Source organism: Molothrus ater, chromosome 1 (genome assembly GCF_012460135.2).
Source record: "Molothrus ater isolate BHLD 08-10-18 breed brown headed cowbird chromosome 1, BPBGC_Mater_1.1, whole genome shotgun sequence".
NCBI lineage: Eukaryota > Metazoa > Chordata > Aves > Passeriformes > Icteridae > Molothrus > Molothrus ater.
The window spans coordinates 34189464-34213208 of NC_050478.2; the positions used below are offsets into that span (position 1 = coordinate 34189464).

Sequence of the window (23745 nt, forward strand, 5' to 3'; positions counted from 1 at the left end):
CTAGCATTGCGTAATCCCCCGGTGCAGGATGGCCCTGGTTATTAAATACCACAAGGCGCTTGTCACAGTTCAGCTCCTCCTGTAATGAAACACCAGGTATAGCAAGAGCTTGCAGGAGAAACGAGGATGGGGATCTCGGAAGAGGAGTATTTTTCTTAGTGGGTGGAGGGGAGGTGGGTGCCGGGGTTAACCGAGTGGCGTTCCCTGCTGACAGCAAATTGACTCCGAGGTGATTTGGTCTTTCTTTGAAATATTGACACACTTCCACTTCCAGCGTTTTGAGCTGTGCTCGCCTTTGTGGCCAGAGCAGATAAATCCGTGTGTGAGAGACACCGGGAGAGCGAGAGAGAGTGGGGGGGGGGAGAGACATTTAGGTCCAAGTGCCGGATTAAAAAGAATACTGTCTTTAAAGGTCAAGGGTTTGAAGGGTCAGTCTGCTCCTCTAAAAAAAACAATTAATGGGATAGAAAATTTGTCCTCTCGGTGAACTCCTGGTTGCCTTAGCAAAGGGAGCACAATGCGAGAATTTAAACAGGACGATGTAATTTTTGAGGTTATTGTAAAGACGGGAGGTATTGGACGGGGAGCAGAGGGCTCCCAGCCCAGGAGCAGCATTCTGTTCCCAGAACAGGCAGAAGGGGAAGAGAAGGAAGGAGAATTTACCTTAAACGATGATAATCGGCCATGGGGTATTTTGCAGTCCGCAGTTCAATCTCCAGCAAGAGAATGTACATTTTTTTAGGAGACAGCCAAGATGCTGTGTCTTTACACATGACCACTTTTTTTTTTCCCCAGGAAAATCCTTTGCGTCTTCACAGACTTTTCCAAGAGAATGCCTTTCAGAACCGCTGTTGAATTACAAAGAAGTATTTATTGTAGGAGGTGATTAATGATTCTCCCTAAAATTGCTATTTGCAGCGTGATTTCATTTCTCTTTACAATGGGAGCAAACCAGGTTTGTACGCATAGGCTGCACACGAAAGAAATCCTGCACTGCCAGTTAATACGTTTCAGCTGGAATTTTGCTCAGTTGTGCTAATTTTGGCTCTAAACACATTAAGGGATTCTCAAGCAATAAACCAAATGAAGAGTTACACATTTGTGGATAGCAGTGACCTATATACAGCTATATTTTTTCCCCTTTATAAGAGACAACTGGCGACTCAGGATTTAGCAAACAGCAATATGTGAGCAGAAGTGTGCTTTTCAGGCTTGCTCCTTGGTCAGGTATGGGGACAGCCGTGTTTGCTGAGGGTGTTTACAGCTGCCACCTTCCTGATGCTGAACGTGTTCTGCCACTGGCACGTTCCATTTTCCTCTGGGATAGTACATATTCCATGGCTAGGCAGGGATGCTGGCACAACCTATGGAGCCTGGTGCTACCTCAACCAGGGATGATGATGCCCCCTGGTCCTGGTGGCCCCACTTAGGTGAAGACAAGCACTGATTCCAAGAATCCATCTTGTATGTATTTGTACTATTGGCCTTCAGGTCTTCCCTGGAAGACTTGAGCTCCTTTCCAAGACCTTTCCTACCCAGCTCAGTGCTACACCGTGTTGTGAAAGCCCCAAGCAGCTCTGTTAGCAGCTCTGCTTTGCCTGAACTCCCTAGCTGCCTGGAAGCAGGAAGATGCACAGCCTGAGCTGGAACCAGCTGAATCCCATTTTGCCACAGTAGTTGTGACAATCTCAGTCAAAAAAGCCTCATGAGTTGTATCCAAATTCATGTGTCTACCAAGGCTTTCTCAACACATTTTGAAATAATCGTAAAACAAAAATAAAAAAATAAAAAAGGAAATAGAAACAGAAAAGGCAGCTTAAAAAGAAATTTTAGGTTACGGTTCATGTATTACCCTTAAACAGTGCTAGCCAGCTAAGAAATCATAATCAGGCAAAAATGAATGAATAAACCACGACTGGCTAAAGATTTAAAGTGTTATCACGGCATGGGAGCTTATTGGCTCCCAGAAGAAGCACAGTTTCTCTTGTCAGGCAGCTGAAAACAGTCGCACGGCCAGCGGTGGAGTCAGCCTCATTCTGTCTAAGTCAGCTAAAGAGAGCACCACTCACCTATACAATGAAGCAAGACCTTTCCTCGTCCTGCAACTCAATTTTTCCCAGCCAGGCGAGTAGGAGTCAGGAGGTTTTTCACCACATTTAAAATAACCATTACCTTATTGACAAGATGAATCCAAGTCAAAACAATGCATTAAACTGTTGTTTTCCATTCCTGATGCCAACACCAGCCATGGACAAGGTGGATGAAACAGCACGTAGTGGACTTGTGTTTCAAGCGTTTAATTTTTTTGTACAGAATAATCTTTATTACTAGCATTTGGCACTGTTATACATTACACCAAAAATCCACAAATTGTACATGGACCCAAACTATTTAGACGGTGCCAAATATGAAGACAGCAACAGCCTTTATAGCAATATTTCTTTAAATAAATGCAATAGGGAATGTGGAGAAAAACTAATAGATCACAGCTACTGAGGGGACTACACTTAAAACCAGTTAAGTTACCTTTGATACATAAAACATTTTCCTTTAGACAGCGTAAGGGGACTTTTTCACAAGTCTTTAACCTCTTGTGGACGTGTTCGTTCTCCCATGTTGGTCTGTGTGTGTATACGTGCCTGTGCACCATCACACACACAAGCACACACAGAGAAATCCATGAACACACCACAAAACAGCGCTATTCAAGTCAATGCCTTACACAAGTGTCTCACGAGCTCTTTCCTTTGTTTTAAAAGTTTTTTATTTTTATCGTGCTCCTTTAAAAAAAAAAAAAAAAAAAAAAAAGAGTCCGTCTTAGGTACAGAGAATTCGTCCATGACAGCATCCATCCCTCTCTTACACCGAGGGCAAGAGAGTGTTTCCATAAATAGAAAAAAATGATGGGCATGGAACCATTATCTATATACAATGTAGACAATCGTCCGGGTTTTGGTTTAAACATGTGCCCGTTCTTGGACACGTCTCGTCTTCCTTTTCTGCTCCTGTTTTGTTTTACACAGTTTGGTCCAAAAGGCCAGCCTCCCCCTCGAGGCAGCTTGAAAACCCCAATAGATAGGTATATATATATATTTTAAAAAACACAACAACAACAACGACAAAAAAAAAAAAAAAAAAAAAAAAAAAAGCCAACCAAACAAAAAAAGACCAAAAAGACTCAAACCAAAAACCGTATTTATAGCGCAGCTGCGTTGGGTGTAGCCCCATCGAGCGGATGGGGGTGGCCCTGTGTCTGTGCTTTGGACTGCTGGCTCAGTGTGGACTGGTTTGAGGAACGCATCTTTGTGTTAGGCAGTTTATGGTCTTTCTTCCACTTCATGCGCCTGTTCTGGAACCAGATTTTGACCTGGCGCTCGGAGAGGCAGAGGGTGTGCGCGATCTCGATGCGTCGCCTTCTGGTCAGGTAGCGGTTGAAGTGAAACTCCTTCTCCAGCTCCAGGACCTGCTGTCTGGTGTAGGCAGTGCGAGACCTCTTGGGCTCCCCTCCGTTGTAATTGGGGTTGACTGAAACGTGCACACACAGGCACATACATACACACGCGGAGAGGAAAGAAGGAGAGGGGAAGGGATGGAACATAATCATTATATAATAACTTGACACCGGGTTCACATAAGATACATAAACGGCAAGAAAAATTGTTTCCCAGCCTATCGACAGTGGGGACAATCGAGGAGCAATAAAAAATGGTGATGGGCATTTGGGTTAGAAGAAAAGCTTCAAAGACACATGGCCCAGAGCCACTGCAGGGCAATTAAATTTATGGGGGCTATAATTACTGCCCTAACAGTTTGGCGTCTCGTAAATCTTTTGATAAAGGACCCCGGATACAAAAGGTTTCTCACTTTTTTCTTTTCTTTTTTTTTCCCCTTTTTTTCTTTTCTTTTCTTTTTTTTTTTTTCTTGATTTTTTTTTTTCCCTTTACTATTAAGAAACGCGGAGGGAGAAGGAGGGGGAAAAAAAAGCCACACACGCCACGACCCATCCCGGTCCCGGGAGCACCCTCCCCCCTTCCCTCCTCTGCAGGCGCATCCCCACCTCCCCCTGGCAAGGGCAACTCACCCGTGCTCACATGGATCTTCTTCATCCAGGGGTAGACCACCGGCTCCTTCCCCTTCAGCCCGGGCAGGCTCTTGTCGGGCAGCAGCGGACAGGCGGGCCCGGTGCCGGCCCCGGCGGCGGGGGCAGCTTCGCAGCGGCGCTGCAGGGCATGGCCTGGGAGCAGGGGCTGGGGCGGGCCGGGGTGGCCCTTGGCGGGCGGCGGCGGCGAGGCGCCCGGGGGCGGCTGCTCGGGGCCCGGGGCGGCGCTGCCGGCGCTGCTGTAGCTGTAGGGCGCCTGGGGGTAGGAGGGTGCCTGCGCGGGGTAGAGCGCCTCGGGAGGCGGCCCCGGCGGCCCCGGCGGCGCCGCGGGAGCCTGGTAGCCCGGTTCCCGGCGCGGCCGCGGGAAGTACTCGGGCAGCGCCGGGCCCGGGTGCGCGGCGTGCAGGTGCGGCGGCGGCGGCGGCGGCGGCGGGGCGTGCGGGTGCGAGTGGTGCGGGTGGTAGCTGGCGGAGCTGCCGGCGCTGCCGCTGTGCTGCGTGTATTCCTCGCAGGGAGGGAATTTGGGCTCGATGTAGTTGGAGTTTATCAAAAACGAACTCATGGTCATTAATTTGTGAAGTGCAAAAATACTAATTTTTCTCGCGTTGTCGTTTTTCTGGGCTCGGCGAGGCCCCTCCCCTTCCCCCCCCCTTCCCTCCCTTCCCTCCCTCTCCCCCTCCCGCTGCTGTCAAGTGCTGCCGCTGCCAAAGTTTGGGCCTCCAGCCCTTCCCCCCCCCCCCCTCCTTCCCACTGCACTCCCCTCCCTTCCTCTCTTCCCACCCCTGGAGCGCCTACAACACACACAAACACACACCCGCGCACACACACACCCGCACCCCCCGCCGCCCCGCCACCACCTGACCGCCAGCGCCAATTACCGCGCGGGGCCGCGGACCCCGGATCAGGAAATGGAAGAGGGACGAGCGGCCGCAGGGCAGCTCCGCGCCCGCGGACCCTCGGCGGGGACCGCGCCTCCCCCACGGGCGGCGGCTGCCTGGCGAGGGAGCGCCCCGCGTCCGCTCCTCACCAGCATCCCCGGCTCCTCCCGCCCGCCGGCCCGGGCCGCGTCCAGCAGTCGCGGTGTCAAGCGAGATAAAACTAATCCGGCTTTGACAGTCTCCCACCCGCCCCGCCCGCCCCAGCACTTTTTGTGTCTTCGTTCTCCCGTGGGAGAGTGTAGGAAGCAGTGCGAGGAAGCGGAGCGCAGCCCAGCTGCGCGATCCGGAGGGAGGCAGGCATTGCACAAGGCGTTGCACAACCCTTTTGAACAAGCCCATCTCCAAACGCCGGGGCTGCGCGCAGGCAGAGGGCGGCAGCGGCTGTCGGGCACAGGCCACCGGCCGCCCTCCAGCCTCTGTCCCCAGCGCCCCGCCGCTGCGGACCGCGGTGGCCGCGGGCTCCAGGGACAGCCTTGTGCCCCTTTGAAGCTGGGCTAATTGGAGGGAAAGTTAGAACGAAGGTCGCGGGGAGGCCGAGGAGAGTCCTCGAGGGGCTTGCGGGGTGTGAGGCATAGAGCGAGCCTGAAAATAACGGGGAGCAGAGGGGGAAGGGAGAGGGGAAGACGGACACGACGGTATCAAACACTTCCTACCGGCGATTACAGGGCTCCCTGGGAGCATCCCTCCCCGCGGAGCAGAGCTTTCTGAACTACGAATTTAAGTCCGTTGGTTTGCCTCGTCTGGGGTTTATTTTTAATTTTCACTTCCATAAGAAATCGCTAGCGCCTTCGTAGCAGTAGCTCGTAAACCCTGGTGTAGGAGCGAGAGGGCACTCGGGCACTTCCAGATTGCTAAAACTGAGACTGTTAACAGTATTTGCAGCTCAGGGGGAAACGAGGCAACCGCCCTGACCTTAGGTAATTGAAATTTGATGGTTAAACTAATTACGCTCTTATTCTAAGGGGAAAAAAAGTACTTATTGAAAGTCAGTTAGTCTGCCACATTTGGAGTAGACGCGAACTTTTTCAGATTATTTTTTTTATCTGTACAGGAAAGAATATAAACAGATAGAAATATTTACCACACCCTTAGAGAATATAATTGCTGAGTGGCTAAATCTCATCTGCTGGTATGGGTAAATACTTCTAATATATCAAGCGTAAATATGATACAGTTTAGATCTTGCCTTCCTAAAGATATTACACTAACAGTTACCGTGGTTTAAATTCAGATTATTGTCTTTTGCAGTTTAATAGATAATGGATACATGCAATAAAATTCTATTTGAATATATATTCTATCTAACAAGACACACAGCGTATCGATTTATATTTTATCCACAGACACATAGGCACGCACGTTGCATGCGGCTTGTAATATGCTAGAACATTTCCAGCACTTGGGTATACTGGGGTACTTATCTAAACAATCACTCATTTCCTCCTACTATCGAATGTCTAATTTGTAAAGAGAGTTAAAACACATTTACTTACTCATTTCCAACAGCACATCTATGGAACTCTAACTAGAGTAATAGATAAGTTTCTCTATTTACTCTGCGTGGAGAGGAAATGCGGTTACACACACGCGGTTACACACAGAGACAGCCGCAACTGCTCAACAGCACACATTTGATAGAAAAGGGGAGATTGTTTTATTTAGATTCCAAACAACAAAACAACAGTAAACCCATTTCCTAAAAGAAAAAAAAGCTCCCATCTGCATGACTGTTAAAAATAAAAGACCGCCGAAGTCCGCCACGATAACGTTTTCCCGGTGTAAAGAGATACATGCACACACAGAGACGCATACATACAAATACCTGCCGGCTAGCACCAGATGAATTACACTGGGGTATCGTAAATATTATCCTCGGCATAAGTCCTGAGGCTCTATGGCCGGAGCACTACAGCGGGCTGCCGTGTTCCCACGCCACAGTAAAACACAACGAGAAGTGTTGTCTCGGTTTGTAAGATCAGCGCTATATTGGGAGAGTTGACCGGGCTCTGCTTCATATTATTTACTGTGATTAGATCTCAAAGTTTCACCGTGCCCTTTTCTGCAGGAAGGCTCTGGCGCTTGGTTACAGAGAGAAGGACTCAATTTTGTATACGAGTGTAAATCTGCAAGGTGACCTGAGCTGCCCAGCTCAAGTCTGGCTTTTTCGTGTGGTTCTCTTAGTCTGTGAAGATGTGCTGAGGCAGGACCTCCAAAAGGCCTGTTCCGTGTCTTTCTGGTTTTGTTATCATAAACAAGAACCCAGCCAAGACCACCAAGTGTTATCTTGCACACGGCCATTTCGACATTTTACTGCAAGATTTATGGCTGTAATAAACAATCTCAAACCCTTTTTTCCCCCAGTACTTCCCTTTAACAAACTTGTACCATCACCCTAAGTTCTCAAAGAAAGAAAAGGATAGGATAAAATAGGCCAGCTCCCTTATTTTTCTAGAAGGACTAAAGGCTCGATTTCACTGGAGAAGGAGACTTCAATCAATTAATAAAGAAGCGAGAGTTTCCTGACCGAGGCTGGCCGAGAATGGGATGGGGACAGAACTGGAATTAAGTTTAGAGGGACAGAGTAAATTTTCATGCACCAAGAAAAGCAACTCAATACATACCGAAAGAGGGAGAAAAAGGGGATCCCTCTTTTTCTTGTGAAACAGGCAAGCATTCCTGTTACCCTCCACATACGCAGCTAAAACATAATTACCACGAAAGAGAAAATAATAGTAACAACGGCAATAATAAGAATAGTAGTAGTAGTGTAATAATAATAATAATAATAATAATAATAATAATAATAATAATAATAATAATAATAATAATTCAAGTCAACCTCTTGCCTTGCCGGGCATCCTCCACCGAGAGCGGTAGGAGGAGGAAGAATCGCACTAGCAGCCTGGTTTGACTTTGATTTGAACCATTTTGAATATATTTAGTCCCAGCTTTCCCCTCTTGAATGCGAGGCTGTCCCAAGTTTCAAAGTGACCGAAAAGTGACACCGTGTGCATTTTGTTTCTTATTAATCTTACACATTGACAGTCTTTGTTAAATAACAAGGCGTGCCCTTCACCAGGCGACATTTTCATATTTGTTAGACGCGGTGACCTGAAGTTCACCTCGGCCTTGGACTTAGTTTTTCTAAAAGGTCTACAACAGTGTCTTTTAGATAGCAGGGTGCTTTGCCCAGGTCACTTCTTCTAAGGGAAAAATAAGAAAAAAATCGAGGGAAAATGTAAACGTTATGGAATGTATCGACTGTATTCCTTTCTTTGTTCCTGGGAATGATACAGCCCCGAGGCTGCTCCTGCCTCCGCGGATGAGAGCGTCCTTCCCGATGGGCGCTGCCGGGGCAATGTTGGCATTTTTGCCCCAAGTTCAGCATTTGATGAAAGCGATGGTTTCCCTGGCACTGGGGCTCCTCTTAACAACGGGATGGTTGGCGGGGTTTGGTCACCCTGTCCTGGTGCGCTTAAATAAACACACGTAAAATGTGATTTGTGCTCGGATTTTAAATGAATGGTCTTTTGAGCAGACCTTCCACGCCAGAGAGCAGCGTGCTGAATGCAGAGAGTGAAAGGACAGAAAGAGTTCGTCTCAAATTATTAACTGAACTGTCCTGTTGTAGCCCGTTGGCTTTTTTTTTTTTTTGGGGGGGGGGAAGGGGGAAACAATTTAAACAATAATTGAAAAGAGTCAATATTTATGTAAGTCGCGGATTCAACTCCTTTGAAATTATTCTCATTGATATTTTTATTCTAAACCAGATTTAAAATATGGAATTCGGACCACTAATTGTTTTAGTGAGGAAGTAAATGGATTTCTGTCACCTACTCTTGAGTAAGCCGGTTATAGTAACAGCTTTCATTCTGGGTATATCAAAGACGCATTGTTATTCTTGGAAACAATCCGCCTGCTATTCTCTAACAAAATAGATATTTGGCTACGGTTTTTAGCTTGTTATCAGGCTTCGCTCTTACACCAAATAAATAGTCTGGATGTGAAAGGTTATATACTATCTCCAGAGCGGGCAGGCTCCCTAAACGTGCAGTGCCAGGGCTCGCTACAAGTGAGCAGCAGCAACAACTTGTGAACAGCGTCTACACGCCGAGCAAACACTTGCATTACACACTTTCCAGGCTTCAGCAGGTACTTTAGGCACAATCTCCGATAATCACTTTGGCTAATCTGATATCTAACCTCTCGCGTACTTGTTCCCAAGATACAGCGCTCGCCTGCCACGATCCAGCTGTGTCTCTGGCAAATAATTCACGCGTACCAGTTACACAGAGGCCGGTGTAGGCTGCTGCCTTGGGGGTGGAAAGGCAGCAATGCGTGGCTGGGGGTGAGGTGCGCTCTTTCTCGGATTTCCTTGTCGCACTGTCGCCTCCTCCACACCTTTCAGGTCTGATTATGGCTATATTCGAGTATCCTTTCCCTCTTCCACCGACCCCTCAGCCTTAAAATTTCAAGCTGAATCCCGTCTGCGATGATGTCCTCCAAAATGAATTTGCTTGAGCAATATTGGCTAGTTCTCCCTGCAGACACGTCTAACCAAGGAGCTAAAGCTTTTACTCAGAGGCGGCACTGGGAACAAAAAAATCCCAGCAATGTGGGAATCTCTCCGCGCAAAGAAATTCCACTAAACTTTTTCTTGGAAGGGTGAAGAGGGGTGGGTGGCGAGAGGAAAAACAACGCGTCCTATTCCCAATTTCGCTGGGAACTGCCGCCTCGGGTAATTCCAGAAGGCTGTGAGAACCCTCCAAATCACGGAGAGGCGCAGGGGGCCAGCTTCTCCGTAATATTTTCCATGGGTATCGCACCACAGCTCCACCGCTCCGCATTTTAAACGAGCTCCTTCGGACCAAACATATAGCCCGTATTATCTCCGGCATGTCCTGTTTAAGCACAGTTTAGCGGTCGCTACAGAAATGAGAGCAAAAACAAAGACGCGGCTAGGATCGATACACGCGTTAATAGCTTCGCTCCTATCTTATCTTCCTGCCATTTTGCAAAGTGAGAAGGCTTAACATTAAACCTCTTAGAGTAGGTTATTATATAATAAACAAGGGTGAGGCATTTTGCTACCTGACTTTCGGAGGAGGCAACACCAGTGGCTTCTGTGTGGGTGACACGCGTGTTTACCTGCCGCGGCTGAACCCGAGATATTCAGACGCAAATGTGGCTGATAATTCAAGATGAAATACAACGTGTATTACTCTTGAAAAGAGGAATTTTCTATCCTTTCCTTGGTAATTGAGGTCATTCAGCCAGTAGGGTTCACCTGGAGTCCATACTGTGATACACACGTAACTCAAAGCTATTTTATCTTTTGTGCTGATAGTCAAGATCTCGGCTATAACATTGACATCAAACTCTGTCTGGGCGAATGACTAAGAGTGGTGCAAAACGTAAACTTTTGACCCTCAACTTTTTGACCTGCAGTTGTAACGCCCTTAACCACAAAGATATACAAAAGCTATGCAGCTTCTTTTAGGAGTAAGAGACTCGCACTGTTTGTTTCAATACTTCTGCTTGTTTCCCCCAGCTTTCTAAGGGCTCTCTTTTTTATTGTTGCTTTTTTTTTTCCTTCTTCTTGCTGCTGAGAAATCGGATACTTTTGCATTTTTAATCGTTTTTTTTTTCCTTTTTCTTAATCTCTCAGCTTTGTAAAATGCTGTTAGATCAGTTTGCACAGCCTTTCGGCAGCGTTGGAGGGAAGCCTGTTACTCAAAGGCGCTAAATGGTTACAATTGCAGGTGAATTGCTGGGTAAGTTCCGGGCGTGAGGTTGGAAGGAATGGAACGACGAGCGTTGGGGGAAAAGCTGCAGCTCTCTGCTGAAGGGTTTTAGTCATTTCTCCTTGATTTAAACATAAAGAAACAAGTCTAATTGTTTGCGAAGCCTTGTCTAGGCAAACGAGTTGACTGTGAACTTGGTCTAAAGCGAGCTCTGCTGGTGATTCCTAGGGTGTGCAGATTTATCTTTTCTGCATTTACTTAACCTGGCAGTGAACTGCATGGGCTGCCATTTATTATCCGGAGACAGACTTCACCTCAAGCAAGGACTGTTCCACAAAATTGCAATAATTACCCAATAACCTTCATAGCAAATATTATTATTGAAAAGACATTTTTTGGGGGGAGGGGATATAGAAAAGATTCCTTTTGCGTGTTATAAGGCAAAATCCATGCAAATTTTACACGATCTCTGTGTCAGATTTGAAATTGTTTGTGCGCATAGCTATAGGAACATGTGACCGGGGTGGTCCATGAGTATTTGCCTTACAGAGAGACATTAGTGAAGATGCTTTAATTTGAAAGGGATAATATCTTCAAAGATGACCAGAAGATTGTGGTAACTGTGGTTTTCCGCTCTAGCTAGTAACCCTAGCCTCAAATCCGGGAGATTTTGAGGGCAGAAAGAGAAAGGACTAAGAAAGCAAACGACATCTTAACTTGGTCAAGAGATTTACTCGTGTCTGCATTAAATGCGTCAAATCTGTATTTACGGGGAGGGAAAACGCATTGCTCCCGTATTCAGCGTTAGAAATCGAAACCTCCTGATCTCCCCCCTCATGATCGGTTTCATTCAATTTCCCATGGAGCAAATTGCAAACTCCTCTATTGTCACCTTTCCACAGATACACACACATTACATGTAAGGAAATGGCAGAATAATAATTTCCTTGTTCTGAAATTAGGGCATTTGCATGGTTTAGAGAAGGCTGTAGAGCTGTAATTTACGGATGAATTTCCATTGGATTGTTACACTCCTGGTTTAGAGAAAGTTAAGTCTTGCAAAGTCACCAGTTCCACACATTAAGAGAGCTGCCTAATCTTCAATTGGTTTTACACTTAGACATGAGACACTACAGGCAAGTATTTCTTTCAAAGGATTAAGTAAACTGTATTTCAAATCTCAGAACGCAACGTGCCATTCCTAAAATAGAAAAAAACTTGCACCTATTAATCCGCTAAACTCATCAGAAAAATAAGGTGTGCAGATACCTCTCGCCTGACTCCCAGGTATAATTTCCCATGACATTTTCCCTCGGAAAACAATTCGGATCTGGGATTATTTTCGCAGAGTTCGGCAGGCTGGGCTCGTTTGAATTTCAAATTTCAAAGCGTATTAGGAAATCTTAACTCATTTCTGTATTTGAATGGTTTCAACTGTGATGCTTAATACAGGGCAGGGCCAGAAACAGGGTGAAGTTGTGATTTCTAGCTAACTTTCTTTTGTTGCCAGTGTTTTTCGCAGTACAGGCGGGCTCATATGCTTCTGGACCTAGGGATATTTTTCTTTTCCATAGTTCTTGAACGACTGTACATTGTTTTGTGTGGGATATGGTCCAGAAGCCACATTCAAAAATGTGGAAAATACACAGTAGCAAATCTTTTCACTCCAGGCAATGAAAAATTACAATCCAGGATGATATCCAGGATCCTAAAATATTAGTCCAACGGGCGTCCGTGTGTGCTTGTATATTAGCCAGTTAATTCAAATAGGGCAGTGTTATTAAATACTGAGTAGTCATGAGCTGTTTGTGTCTGATATAATTCCCATCTACAAGCAAAGGGTTTTCCTTGGAAAACGACCTATATATAAATGAGGACCAAACTTTTAAGGGTTTTTCATGCCTTGCCTCAAACTATAAAATTTTATGGCATATAGTATAATATAATACACGTCTATCATATACAACTTTCTGATATTCCTATTGACGAAAATGTGTCAACTAGAGCACTATAAAATCTCCAGCTGTTTAAAAGGAAATTATTTTCAAATGTGCATTTGGATATGCTCTTTTAAAGCCTTTCTCATTTTTTTAATATGAAATATATGCAGATGTGTTTGTTTAGTGCTGACAGGAAGGATCGACAGACACAAAGGCATCAGACTCTATTTATCTTCCGCAAGGGTTGACTTTAAATATTAAATGCTTTTAAAACTGAGCTCTTTGGGATGAACCTACCTTAGATACTACCATTTCTTTAAAGACAAATAAATTAAAAATAGGGATCAGTCAGCAATATGCAGACTTTGCAGAGGTACACAACAACCTTACCCTCCTAAAACCCTGCGCCTTTCTCCCATTTTTGCTCACAGTAGCCAAACCAGCCTAAACCACAACATTCAAATGGCATAGCACTAGCAAAATAAAGCAAAGCCCATCTCTCTCTCACATCAAACCACTCAATTCTTTTGCAAACCCGACTTTATGACACATAAAAGAAAACAATGCAATCTGCCGAATCAATGTTACTCTAAACCTGTGCAGAGAAAGAGATACCCACAGCTGGTTTGGAGAGATAGATAGATAGATAGATAGATAGATAGATAGATAGATAGATAGATAGATAGATAGATAGATAGATAATAAGCAATTCTCAGAATTCTACCATAGCCCCTGACTAGTCTGTTTATACCCCCGAGATCACTCGCCAAAGTAACAGCTCTGAGGATAAGGATCAGGCCTTAATGTTACCCGGAGAAAGATAGAGTTCCTTTCACCCTTTCATTCAAGTCCTGGAAATTCAAAGACTGAAGTTAAATCCGGCCATAAAGTTTATTGCTGAGTAATCACACTCTAGTGAGAACAGTCCACTTAAATAAAAAGAATGTTGAAGTAAACACGCAGCTGGGGCCTACCCCACAATGGCAGCCAGCAATATAAGGCAGAAAGGGAGAGAGCAGAGCTAGGGGGATATTTACAATCTTCAATAAACCAAGCCCGTATTTCATAATTTGCAGCACTCTAATGACCTGTAGTCTCTTGTATTAATGCTACAAGTTACAGTCAATTGGTTCGCTTTAAAAAAAAAAAAAAAGGAAGTCACAGGAACCTATATATGTGTACACACCCTTTGTGTACATGCATACACCAATATTAGACACATATATGCATCTGCACGGCTTTACACAGACATACAAACTGATTTGTACATGCAGGCACACATGAATATAATTTAAATACATTTATATTTCTGCAGTTACGTATAGAACCGGGAAAAAGTTACAGCAGCGTTATAAATGCGCACCCCCAAAACACACTACACACTCACAGATGCACATATACACACAGCTAAAGCTTTCTGCACAACCCAATGCAGAAAATATGTATCTAAACACTCCAGTACAGTCTGTGCCATTTTAATACTGGCTCTGATGTGCAACATATTTCACCAATCCAAAGATTATTACCACATCATCACGCCTCCAACTCTATCATGCCTCCATAAGATACTGCCCAGATAATATCAAGCCCAATCTATTTTGTTTCTCCCTTTTTTTAATCGCCTGCAGTAACTACTCTTTGCTAAACAAAACCTCTCCAAACTTGGAGAGTCTATTGGAGCAAAGGAAGTAATTATCTTCTGCGGTAGTCAAAGTGATTAAAGCTAGGCCCCAAAATCCATCTCTGCCAAAGTCGCTTATTGTGGTTTACTTTGATTTGATCGTTAAAATAGAGAGCTAGCTGCTGCGAGTGAAGGGATGGGGGAAGTATTTGCAGCGCAACCTGGATCATTAGTGCTTGATCCTGCCTCTCGGGCTCGGTGGGACCGTCCTGAAAACCTCCAGGCGGAGAGGAAGGGAAAGAGAAAGAGAAAGAAAGAGAGAGGCGAGAGGCAGCGAGAGCGAGCAGGAGCCTCGGCTTCCCCACTGTACAAATAAACTTTAAGGAACTTGTGCACAAAACTTACCTTTGACTTGCAAGGAGCCATTTTTCACATAGTACTGAGAACTTGTGGTTTGGATACTTCTGTCCCTAAACCTGACAATTTGAATGGCCAGGAGGCACACGTAGCCTGCAAAAGAGTCAAATGAAGTCCAGCGTCAGTGAGATTATATGTTATGTGGTATATAATGTTGGATGTCAACTCCCCAAAACCATAAAACTTACTTTAATGGCACCACGTGACTTTTTATAGCCAGTGAGCCTATCTGTCTGTGCTATGGATGATTTTACGATCTAATTCATAGACAAAACCCTATTCATTTGGCACCCAAATGTCATATAGCCGGAACTGGGGCTTATAAAGTTTACTGTTTTATAACTTTTAAGGGAAGGCATCAATGTAACCAGTCAGTAAATGTGCAAATCTTTAGTTGCTCTTAGAAGCTCAGAAGAGTTAACCATTCAAGCTCTGATGGGGTAAGTAACATTACGTTTATAGCAAACTAATTCTAGCGAAGAAAACCAAAAATCTTTAAAGGGTGAAGAGTGGGAATGTGGCTAGAGAGGATTACTAATAGGCGCAGAGGGCTTGGACATGGCTGTCCTAAAATATATTTAATGAAACCACAGGAGAAATTCTAGAGCGATGCAAACACACCCTGGAGTTCGCAGCGTATTTTAACAAAGCACATGTTTTGGGGTTTGGGTTGTGGTTTTTTTTTGGGGGTTGTTTTTTTTTTTTTGGTTGGGTTTTTTTTTTTTTAATTTCAACCATCAGCAAACAGTTAACAGTTGATTCAGCCACAAAGGGTGTTGATTGTGATCCTGCGATGCAGCTTTCCACCTAGCGAGAAACAAGTAAGGAAGAACTTATGGTAAAACTTTCAATTAAAAATACTGGTAGTGGACAATTGCAGCATCCACCATATGCAACGTGCAGCAGGAGCCAGGTAAAATATTACAACAAATTCTGCACGGGCTAATTTTTTTTTTTCTTTTTCAGAGGCAAATCAGGAAGCACAACTTCTTGCTTTGCACAAACCAGATCACAAAAACTTTACAATAGAAAGTTTATTTTTTTGTTGATTTCCAGTCAGGTTTTTTTAAAAACAAATAATAATAATAATAATAATTAAAAAAAAAAAAAAAGCTGATCACAGTTTGCTCAAACAGCCAGACTTTGACTATATTTGTAACTTTGTTCACAAAAAACATACATCACAGAAGCTGCGCTTAATAAGAGCCACTTCTAAGAGTTCGTGCAAAGAGTCATATACAAAGGCACAGCAAGGACATACTGCTTGGAATCACAGTTTTCGTCACAGATTCACTATTCACTACACGTAGGACAAGTTCAGTTGATTTCATCATTTCACCTCTACAACAGCATTAATTACACAGGAATTATATAGGTAGTTTGAATAAAAATATTTTTAACAGCTTGGAGCTATACAGACATTAACACTTGACCACACATGCACAGTTAAGCAGGTTGAGTGCAACACATAACATTTGTACTAAACCGGGGGAGGGTTTCCTTTCTCTCTCTCCTTTTTTTTTTTAACTTCTTTTTTTTCCTTTTTGTTCTTTTTTGTTTAGTTTTGTTTTGTTTTAACAGTTACTTCAAGTAACACAGCTCGCTTCATATAAATAAGTTAAAACATCTATTATTTTTTTCAAGACAAAGCCATTCAAGACAAAGAAATGTACGATAAAAGCAGATCTACTTATACACGCGAGAGAATGGTAATAAACAGGCTCATGATTAAAAGATGAATAAGGGCGACAAGAACAGGGTTTCTTCACAGAAGTAACACAAGGAAGTTTTAGAAAGTCAACTTAGTACTGACATGAGACGACGCAGGGTCAGCTAATACTGCTCAGTACTTTTAATTGATCAAACGCTTAGGGACGGAATGCCCCTCCTGCAGCTGCCATGCTCATACTTTTCAGCTTATTATCCTTTTTCCATTTCATTCTCCTGTTTTGGAACCAGATCTTTATTTGTCTCTCTGAGAGGCAAAGAGCATGTGCTATTTCAATCCTTCTTCTGCGGGTCAGGTATCTATTGAAGTGAAATTCCTTTTCGAGCTCCAAGGTCTGATAGCGGGTGTAAGCAGTCCGAGCCCTTTTCCCTTCTGGTCCCCCTATGTTGTCTGGAAGAGAAAAGTACATGATTTAGATTCTCAGCAGCCTCTCGGAGCTTTCGTGTCTCATTGCAGCTACCAGCAACCAGGACCGTTATTCTCAGTCCTGCTTTGGTTTTGTTTCTGGTTTGGATAAACGCTCAACAAGTTTCCCCCTCCAGCCCCTCTTAGGAAAGGCTTGGGGGAGGGGGATTTGGTAGTCTCGGTAAGTTTTCGCTTGGATTTGCGATTCGATTTTTTATAATTTAATTTTTTTCAGTTTCTTTTTTTTTTTTTTTTAATTTTTTGATAAGGTTAGTTCTCCCCCATGCCTCCCCCAGCTAAACTGATTTGGAGGATGTCTCTGCTGATAGCTGGGTTTTCAGAGCTGAGAGAGCAAAGCTGAAGCGTGCAGCCCTTTCCCACGGCTGAGCTGGGGAAGGCTCTGGGAGGCAGCGAGCCTCCGGCCGCTCTCCCAGCAGCGAGGGCAGGGCAGGTACCCGGGGCTGAAAGTTGCTTTGCTCCCCCGCTTTGCCCCTCGAGCCCTCTACCCCGAGTTTGGGGCGACTCGCCCTGCCCCCTCCCCCACGACTTCCCAGCAGTGAAAACTGCCCTTCTCGCCCTTTCCTATTCTCTTTTTAATATGTCTAAGCAAAATAAATGGGGTCAGCCGCGCCGTTCCCACTGGAAGGTCCCCCATTCAGAGGAGAGCCGGGAGCAGCCTCTGCTCCCGATCTCCCTTCGGCAAGGCGCCTTCTACTCCCCCCGCCGGCGCTGGGAGCCAGGCGGGCGGTGTTTTCGGGGCCGAGAGGTTTTTTTTTTTTTCCTTTCGGGGGGGACTCGCCCAGAGAAGGGAGCGTGCTTCCCTGCGAGCAGAGTTGTGGTGTGCGGGGAGACTGCCCGCTCTCACGCCCTCCTCTCCCCCTCTCCCCGACCTTGCTCGGCGCAGCCACCCGGTTTACATTAAATCCTCCTTTTCCTCCAGAGAAATAAAGAAAGAACAGGGTATTTGCTTTACCATGACTTATGTGCAGTTTTCGCATCCAGGGGTAGATCTGGGGCTGTGAAGGCTGGGCTGTGCTTTGGTCGGTCGGGGCACTTGCCTGCTCGCTGCTTGCTGGAGTGTCTTCCTCAGTCCCAGACGAGGTGCCAACCCCGTCTCTGCTGATGTGCGTGTTGCTGCTGGAATTGGACGAAGTGCTGGTGGAGTTGGCGAGGGAGTTTTTCACCCCGTGGTGACTCTCGCTGACAGGCGAACCGGCCACGGCGGTGCAGGGCAGAGGGTCAGGGGGAGGCGAGTGGGAAGACGTCGCGGGCTGGTTGTACCTGGGCTCTGTCGAGGCAGAGGTGGTGTTGGCCGGGTAACTGCGGGGTCTCTCATTGGCACCAAAGTGAGTGGAAGCAGAGCGCCCGACGCTGAGGTCCATGCCATTGTAGCCGTATCCGTACCTGCCGGAGTGCATGCTGGCGGAGTCCCTGTATTGCTCGCTCACCGAGCTGTGATCTCCATAATTATGTAACTGGTAGTCCGGGCCATTTGGATAGCGACCGCAAAATGAGTTTACAAAATAAGAGCTCATTTGTTTTTTGATATGTGTGCTTGATTTGTGGCTCTTGGTCGTTTTGTGCGTCTATAGCACCCTTGCACAATTTATGATGAATTATGGAAATGACTGGGACATGTACTTGGTTCCCTCCTACGTAGGCACCCAAATATGGGGTACGGCTTCACATCACGTGCTTTTGTTGTCCAGTCGTAAATCCTGCCTGATGACCTCTAGAGGTAAACTCGTGCACTGGTGGGGGAGCTGGGAGGGCGCGGGCGGCCCGGGGCGCGCCTCCCGTGCGCGCCGCCGCCGCCGCCGCCCGCCCGTCCGCCGGCCTCCAGCGCCACCCGCTGGCGGCGCGGGGGATGGCGGCGGCTCCGCGGGGTCGGCCCGGGGTGACGGCCCCCGACGGCGGCGCGGAGCGGCGCGGAGAGGCGCGGAGTGGAGCGGGGCTCGCCGCCGCCGCCACCGGCACCGGCAGCGGCAGCGGCGGCGAGGCTGCGGGGCTGGCGGGCATTGCTCCTCCGAGCCGGGTGTGCAGAGAGCGCTCCGCTTTGTGCCTGCCTTGTCCTCCGTGCGGGGGCTTTTTTACACCGGTTCACAAATCCTATAGGATCCGTTCTCGGGTGCTGGCAAGGCTTATGTCCCTTCTACATATATATACATAGATTTATAATTTCCCCCACACTTATTCCCGTGCCGGAGCTTTCGAGAGGCAGCCGGGTCCTGCCGATGTGAAATGGCAGATATCTATTAAAGATGAATATCGTGCGGCGTTTTTTCCAACTAGGGGGTCAGATTCCAGGCGACTTTACGGCTGCCGTTATTTCATCGCCTCTCGGAGAGAAAAAAATCCTCTAAATGCGGTGGTGGCCATTTTGCATTATATTCTCCAGATCTGGCTTTTAAAACATTTAGAGTGGTAGCCCAAATTGTGCTGCCTTCCAAACAAAAGAGCCTCGATGCGTATACAAGTGCATTTGTACACAGCTTCACATGCACACTCATGCACACGCAATATAATATAGAGAGATATACATATATATTAATCAATATTTTTTCTGCGCTTATTTTACTTTTACAAAGCTCGAAGTAGAAGCATTTTATGGCAGCTATTTTTCTTCAAAGTATCAATTTATTTTTTCCAGTGCTAAGTAATGTGAATGTGAATTAAGATACCGCAGAAGCAGGAAAGAAAATCCCTAAGTTAATAAGACCTTTTCTTCAAATAAGAAAGAGAGGAAGGAAGGGAGGAAGGAAGGAAGGAAGGAAGAAAGAAAGAGAGAAGGAAAGAAAGATAAAAGCAAAAAAGATCAATCTAAGCTCACGAAGCTCCAAGAAATGTAGTCCATAATTCAAAGCCCCTTCAGTGCAGAGCTGAGCTCACCAAAACCTTAGCGTAAGCTCAACGGGAACCACAGAAAATTGCCCGCTTCGAAACCTCTTCCCTCGCTTCCCCTGAAGTTTAACGCCGAGTTTTTACTTTAATTCTATAGTGCAGATTAAGCAGTTTAGCGGCATTAAAAAAAAAAAAAAAAACAACAAAACAACTCCCTGCAATTCATCTTTGCTTTAACTGAAAGTTTATACACAGGGATTTATACAACGTTTTTTAAAAGCAATTTTCTTCCTTTTGCTATTTAAATATCTTATACATAACTAAAACTTTTTTCTCCCCTGCGGATCATAAACTCCCAAACACAGAATAACGAGATGGCCCGCTGTAACGGGAGCTAGCAAAAACATAAACCAAATATTTTCTAAAATCTCTTCTCTTTCTACAATATAAGCATTTCTAATTAAAAAAAAAAAAGATAAAAAATAATTTGCTTATCTTTTCTCACACAAGCACACCAGGGACACCCACACACTCACCCATTTGAGATGCTAATCTCAAACATTTAAAATTCTGGGCCAATTCTCTAATGCTTTAACCGACGCCATATACGCTTTAGGAAGGTGGTTACATACATACATGCCTGTAGCTCGAAAGCTGGGGCTTCCACATATATTAGAGTAAGTCACAGATGATTGCAAATATACATCTTTTAACCAAGCCTTTTGGGGATTAATAGACTGTGACAAACCTATAGGATTTCAGTAGCAGAAGGAACACAATGTAAATAATAATAATACTAATAGTAGTAGTAAGCGCTAAGGAAAGGCCTGGTAGCGTTTATTAAACGTGGTTCTACTCCCCTGACTTTTCCTCTGTGTCTTCGCTGCTGGGCTGTGTGGAATTTATGAATTTGTTTTCCTTTTTCCATTTCATCCGCCTGTTTTGAAACCATATTTTAATCTGGCGTTCAGTAAGGCAGAGAGCGTTTGCAATCTCAATACGTCGTCTTCGGGTTAAGTATCTGTTAAAATGAAATTCCTTCTCTAACTCTAGCGTTTGGTATCTGGTGTAAGTTTGCCTCCCTCGTCTCCCATGTGTTCCATATACTGTACCTGTAGAAGTAAAGACAAAACGATCGCATTGGACAGGGCCCACTGATTTCAGACCAGAAAGAGCGATTAGAATATTCTGCCTCCTTTTGCAGGCACAATCACGGGGAGTGGGGGAAGCTGCTCTGGTTTCCTGGAGGCTTTTTTTTTTTTCTTTTTTTTTTTTTTTTTTCTTTTTAAAATTCTCTCTTTTCCTTTTCTCCTGCCTGACGAGCTGTAAATGCAGATGTGCAGTGTGCTTACGGGGTAAGTGGGATACAAAGAGGCTTTAAGGTGGACGTGGGGAAGGTGCAGGAGGTAGCACGGTGCGAGTCGCTGGGCAGAGGCTGCTCTGTGCGCGCTGGGAGCCTGTGCGCACACACAGGCACAGGCACACGTGTGCTACCCGGGAAGCCTCACGCATGTTCTGTGCGTGTGTGTGTGCACGCACATGTGGCTGTGTTGACACAAACACACAGCCATTGCCATGGCTGGGACTGCAGAAGGTCTCTAAGTATAATTATAGACATCAGCTAAAGATCATAGAAGAGCGTTTTGCCATTTGCTCCGGAATTTATTGCTCTTGAATGCAAAGCAGCATCGGAATGGTCTTGCTAAAAGTTTAATTTTCAAAAAAAGGAGTGAGACCTACCCTGCTGCAAACATAAACTCGGGAGGATGGGAGAGAAGGCGAGTCATTAGCAAACACTTGAAGTAAACGTTTAAATTTGGGATTATAAAAAATAAATGTCACCCCAGTACAACCCTCCCACTCCACCCCCACCCCCCATTCCCCCAGTACCACTCCTGTACAGAATAGTTCAATTATGTGAAGTTCACTCCTAAGTCTGAAAAAATTCGCGATGCCATGGAAGTGCGCCCACGGCCCCAGAAACGTGCTCTCAATATCCAATACTCACAGGCTAATGAGCTGGGGGAGGGGGGCGAGGAGGAATGTACCACAAATGCTTTGGATCCTCAGTACAGAGGGCATATTCCATGCATCGCTCTCTGACAATGAGGAAGCAGAGCAGAGGCTTTGGGATGGCTTTGAGAGAGTGATAAAAGTGCTTTGTTCCTTTTTTTTTTTTTTCCCTACTTTCCAAAGATTCCCCTGTAACTTTCACCAGTAAACCTACATACTGGGACCTTGGCCACCATTCTCTGGGTGCCAACGTGCCAGATCTAAACCTGCGAAGGTTTCATGTTACATATTGCCCTGCAGGAACCGTGTTTCTCCAGCAATCTGGACTTTATCTAGCCAAAAAAAAAAAAAAAAAAAAAAAAAAAGAAAAGAAAAAAAAAAAAAAAAAAAGAAACTTTTCCTTTTCCTCCCCTCTCCGCCCTTGACTGCACCGAGATGCCTTACCAGCGCAGGAGTTCATCCGCTGCATCCAGGGGTAAACAGGGCTCGTGTACTTCCGGTCGGTGCCTTCGTCATTTATAATTTTGGCTTGGCCGCCGCTGGTTTTGTACTGTTGATCGGGAGAAAAGTGCAGGTAGTCCCCGGGCCCCCTCTGTTTGCCACTGCCGGAAGGAGAGGCGCTACTAATGTCCTTGTCCGAATAAAAACAAGAGGCTCCGTACTCATAGGAAGCCCGACTGCAAGCAATGACGGTGTTGGACTGTTGGTAGAAACAAGGTGAGGTGTAAGTCTTGTCCTGCAGGCTGCTTGCCCCGTACGAAGCCGGAAAATGCCTGAGAGCATCATAGCCCGCCGGGTACAGGGGGATCTGCCCGAGGAAGGAGTCCTGGCCCCCGGGCAGGCTCCCCGGGAAAGTGGGATTCACAAAATAGGAACTCATTTGCTCTCCCCCTCTCCCGGACCGTGATTTGTTGTGTATTAGTACATCTGGCGATAACTATTAGGAGTCATCGAAGTGGTTTGTTTCTGGATGGCCGAGCGCCAAAAGCGACAGCAGAAAATAGGAGCAGCTGACGGCGGGGCGGCCAATGGGAGCGCGCGCGGCGCCCGCTCCCCCGGGGCCGCCGCCACCGCGCCGCCAACTTACCGGCAGCCCCGGCCCCGCCGCGCCGCCCCGCGCCCGCCGCGCTCCCCGCGCAGCCCGCGGGACCGGCCGCGCCCCCGCCGCGGCACCGCCCCCGCGCGGGAAAATAATCCAGTAATAATAATAACAACAACAGGAGCGGCGATAATTCCCGGCAGCGCGGGCGGTGCGAGAGCGGGCAGCGGGGACACCCCCCCGGCTGCCGGAGGGGTGGGGAGGGGGGCGCCCTTAAAAGTTGGAGGCCCCACGACGAGGATTCGCGCAACCCCGTGGGAAGGGTGGGCGAGCCGCCCCCGGCGCTCCGGCGGAGGGAGGGAGGAGGGAGGGAAGGAGACGGCGGTGGAGGATGCTGCGAAGGGAAACTTTGGAGAGGAGGGAGCACGTGAAAGGGGGAGCGGAGCGCCGCGCAGCCTGGGGGGCGAGGGGGGGACCCGGCCTCTCTCCGTTTTGCCGTCGCGATGCCACAACTGCATTCAAGGATTTTTAAGCTATTCTAAAACGCATTTATTTATCCATTCAGTCGAAAATTGCCCCTCTACTAAGGCTTCCCTTCGGAGCTCAGGGAGCCCGTCCCAGCGCCGAATCCAGCTTTTGTGAGAGAGGCTAACGCGTCCTGCAGTGGAAGAGGTCTCGTATCTTAATGAACATCCCCAGCATTAGGAGGTTGGGGCGGTGGCCTTCTGGGGAGTGGGATTTTTGATTTGCACCAAGTGCCCGAGGAGGCCTCGGGAAGAGCCGCATGGGCTCCCGGCGCCCCCCGGCAGCCCAGATGAAGTTCCATGTGTCTGTTCTCCCCAAGTCTACCCTCCTCCCGCCAGAGTAGAGCCGAGGGTATCAAACATTCAAATTCAAAAACGAGCCAGTAGGACTATTCCTAATTAATACAACCCCTCTAGTGACTCAGCGGAAGCCAA

At 46.4% G+C, this 23745-nt stretch overlaps 3 protein-coding genes across 3 annotated transcripts; all 3 read right to left on the reverse strand.

The window, feature by feature from the left end:
- Positions 1-3154: 3154 nt before the first annotated feature.
- Positions 3155-4667, reverse strand: HOXA4 (homeobox A4). Its single transcript, XM_036406402.2, has 2 exons — positions 4082-4667; positions 3155-3525 (listed from the first exon to the last, which is right to left on the reverse strand). The coding sequence occupies exons 1-2, from the start codon at positions 4665-4667 to the stop codon at positions 3197-3199; spliced, it is 915 nt and encodes a 304-aa protein (XP_036262295.1). The 3' UTR covers positions 3155-3196.
- Positions 4668-15816: 11149 nt separating this feature from the next.
- On the reverse strand, positions 15817-18474 carry HOXA5 (homeobox A5). Its single transcript, XM_036378961.2, has 2 exons — positions 17867-18474; positions 15817-16878 (listed from the first exon to the last, which is right to left on the reverse strand). The coding sequence occupies exons 1-2, from the start codon at positions 18426-18428 to the stop codon at positions 16628-16630; spliced, it is 813 nt and encodes a 270-aa protein (XP_036234854.1). The 5' UTR covers positions 18429-18474; the 3' UTR covers positions 15817-16627.
- Positions 18475-20240: 1766 nt separating this feature from the next.
- Positions 20241-22630, reverse strand: HOXA6 (homeobox A6). Its single transcript, XM_036378962.1, has 2 exons — positions 22192-22630; positions 20241-20846 (listed from the first exon to the last, which is right to left on the reverse strand). The coding sequence occupies exons 1-2, from the start codon at positions 22625-22627 to the stop codon at positions 20587-20589; spliced, it is 696 nt and encodes a 231-aa protein (XP_036234855.1). The 5' UTR covers positions 22628-22630; the 3' UTR covers positions 20241-20586.
- Between the last annotated feature and the right edge of the window lie 1115 nt (positions 22631-23745).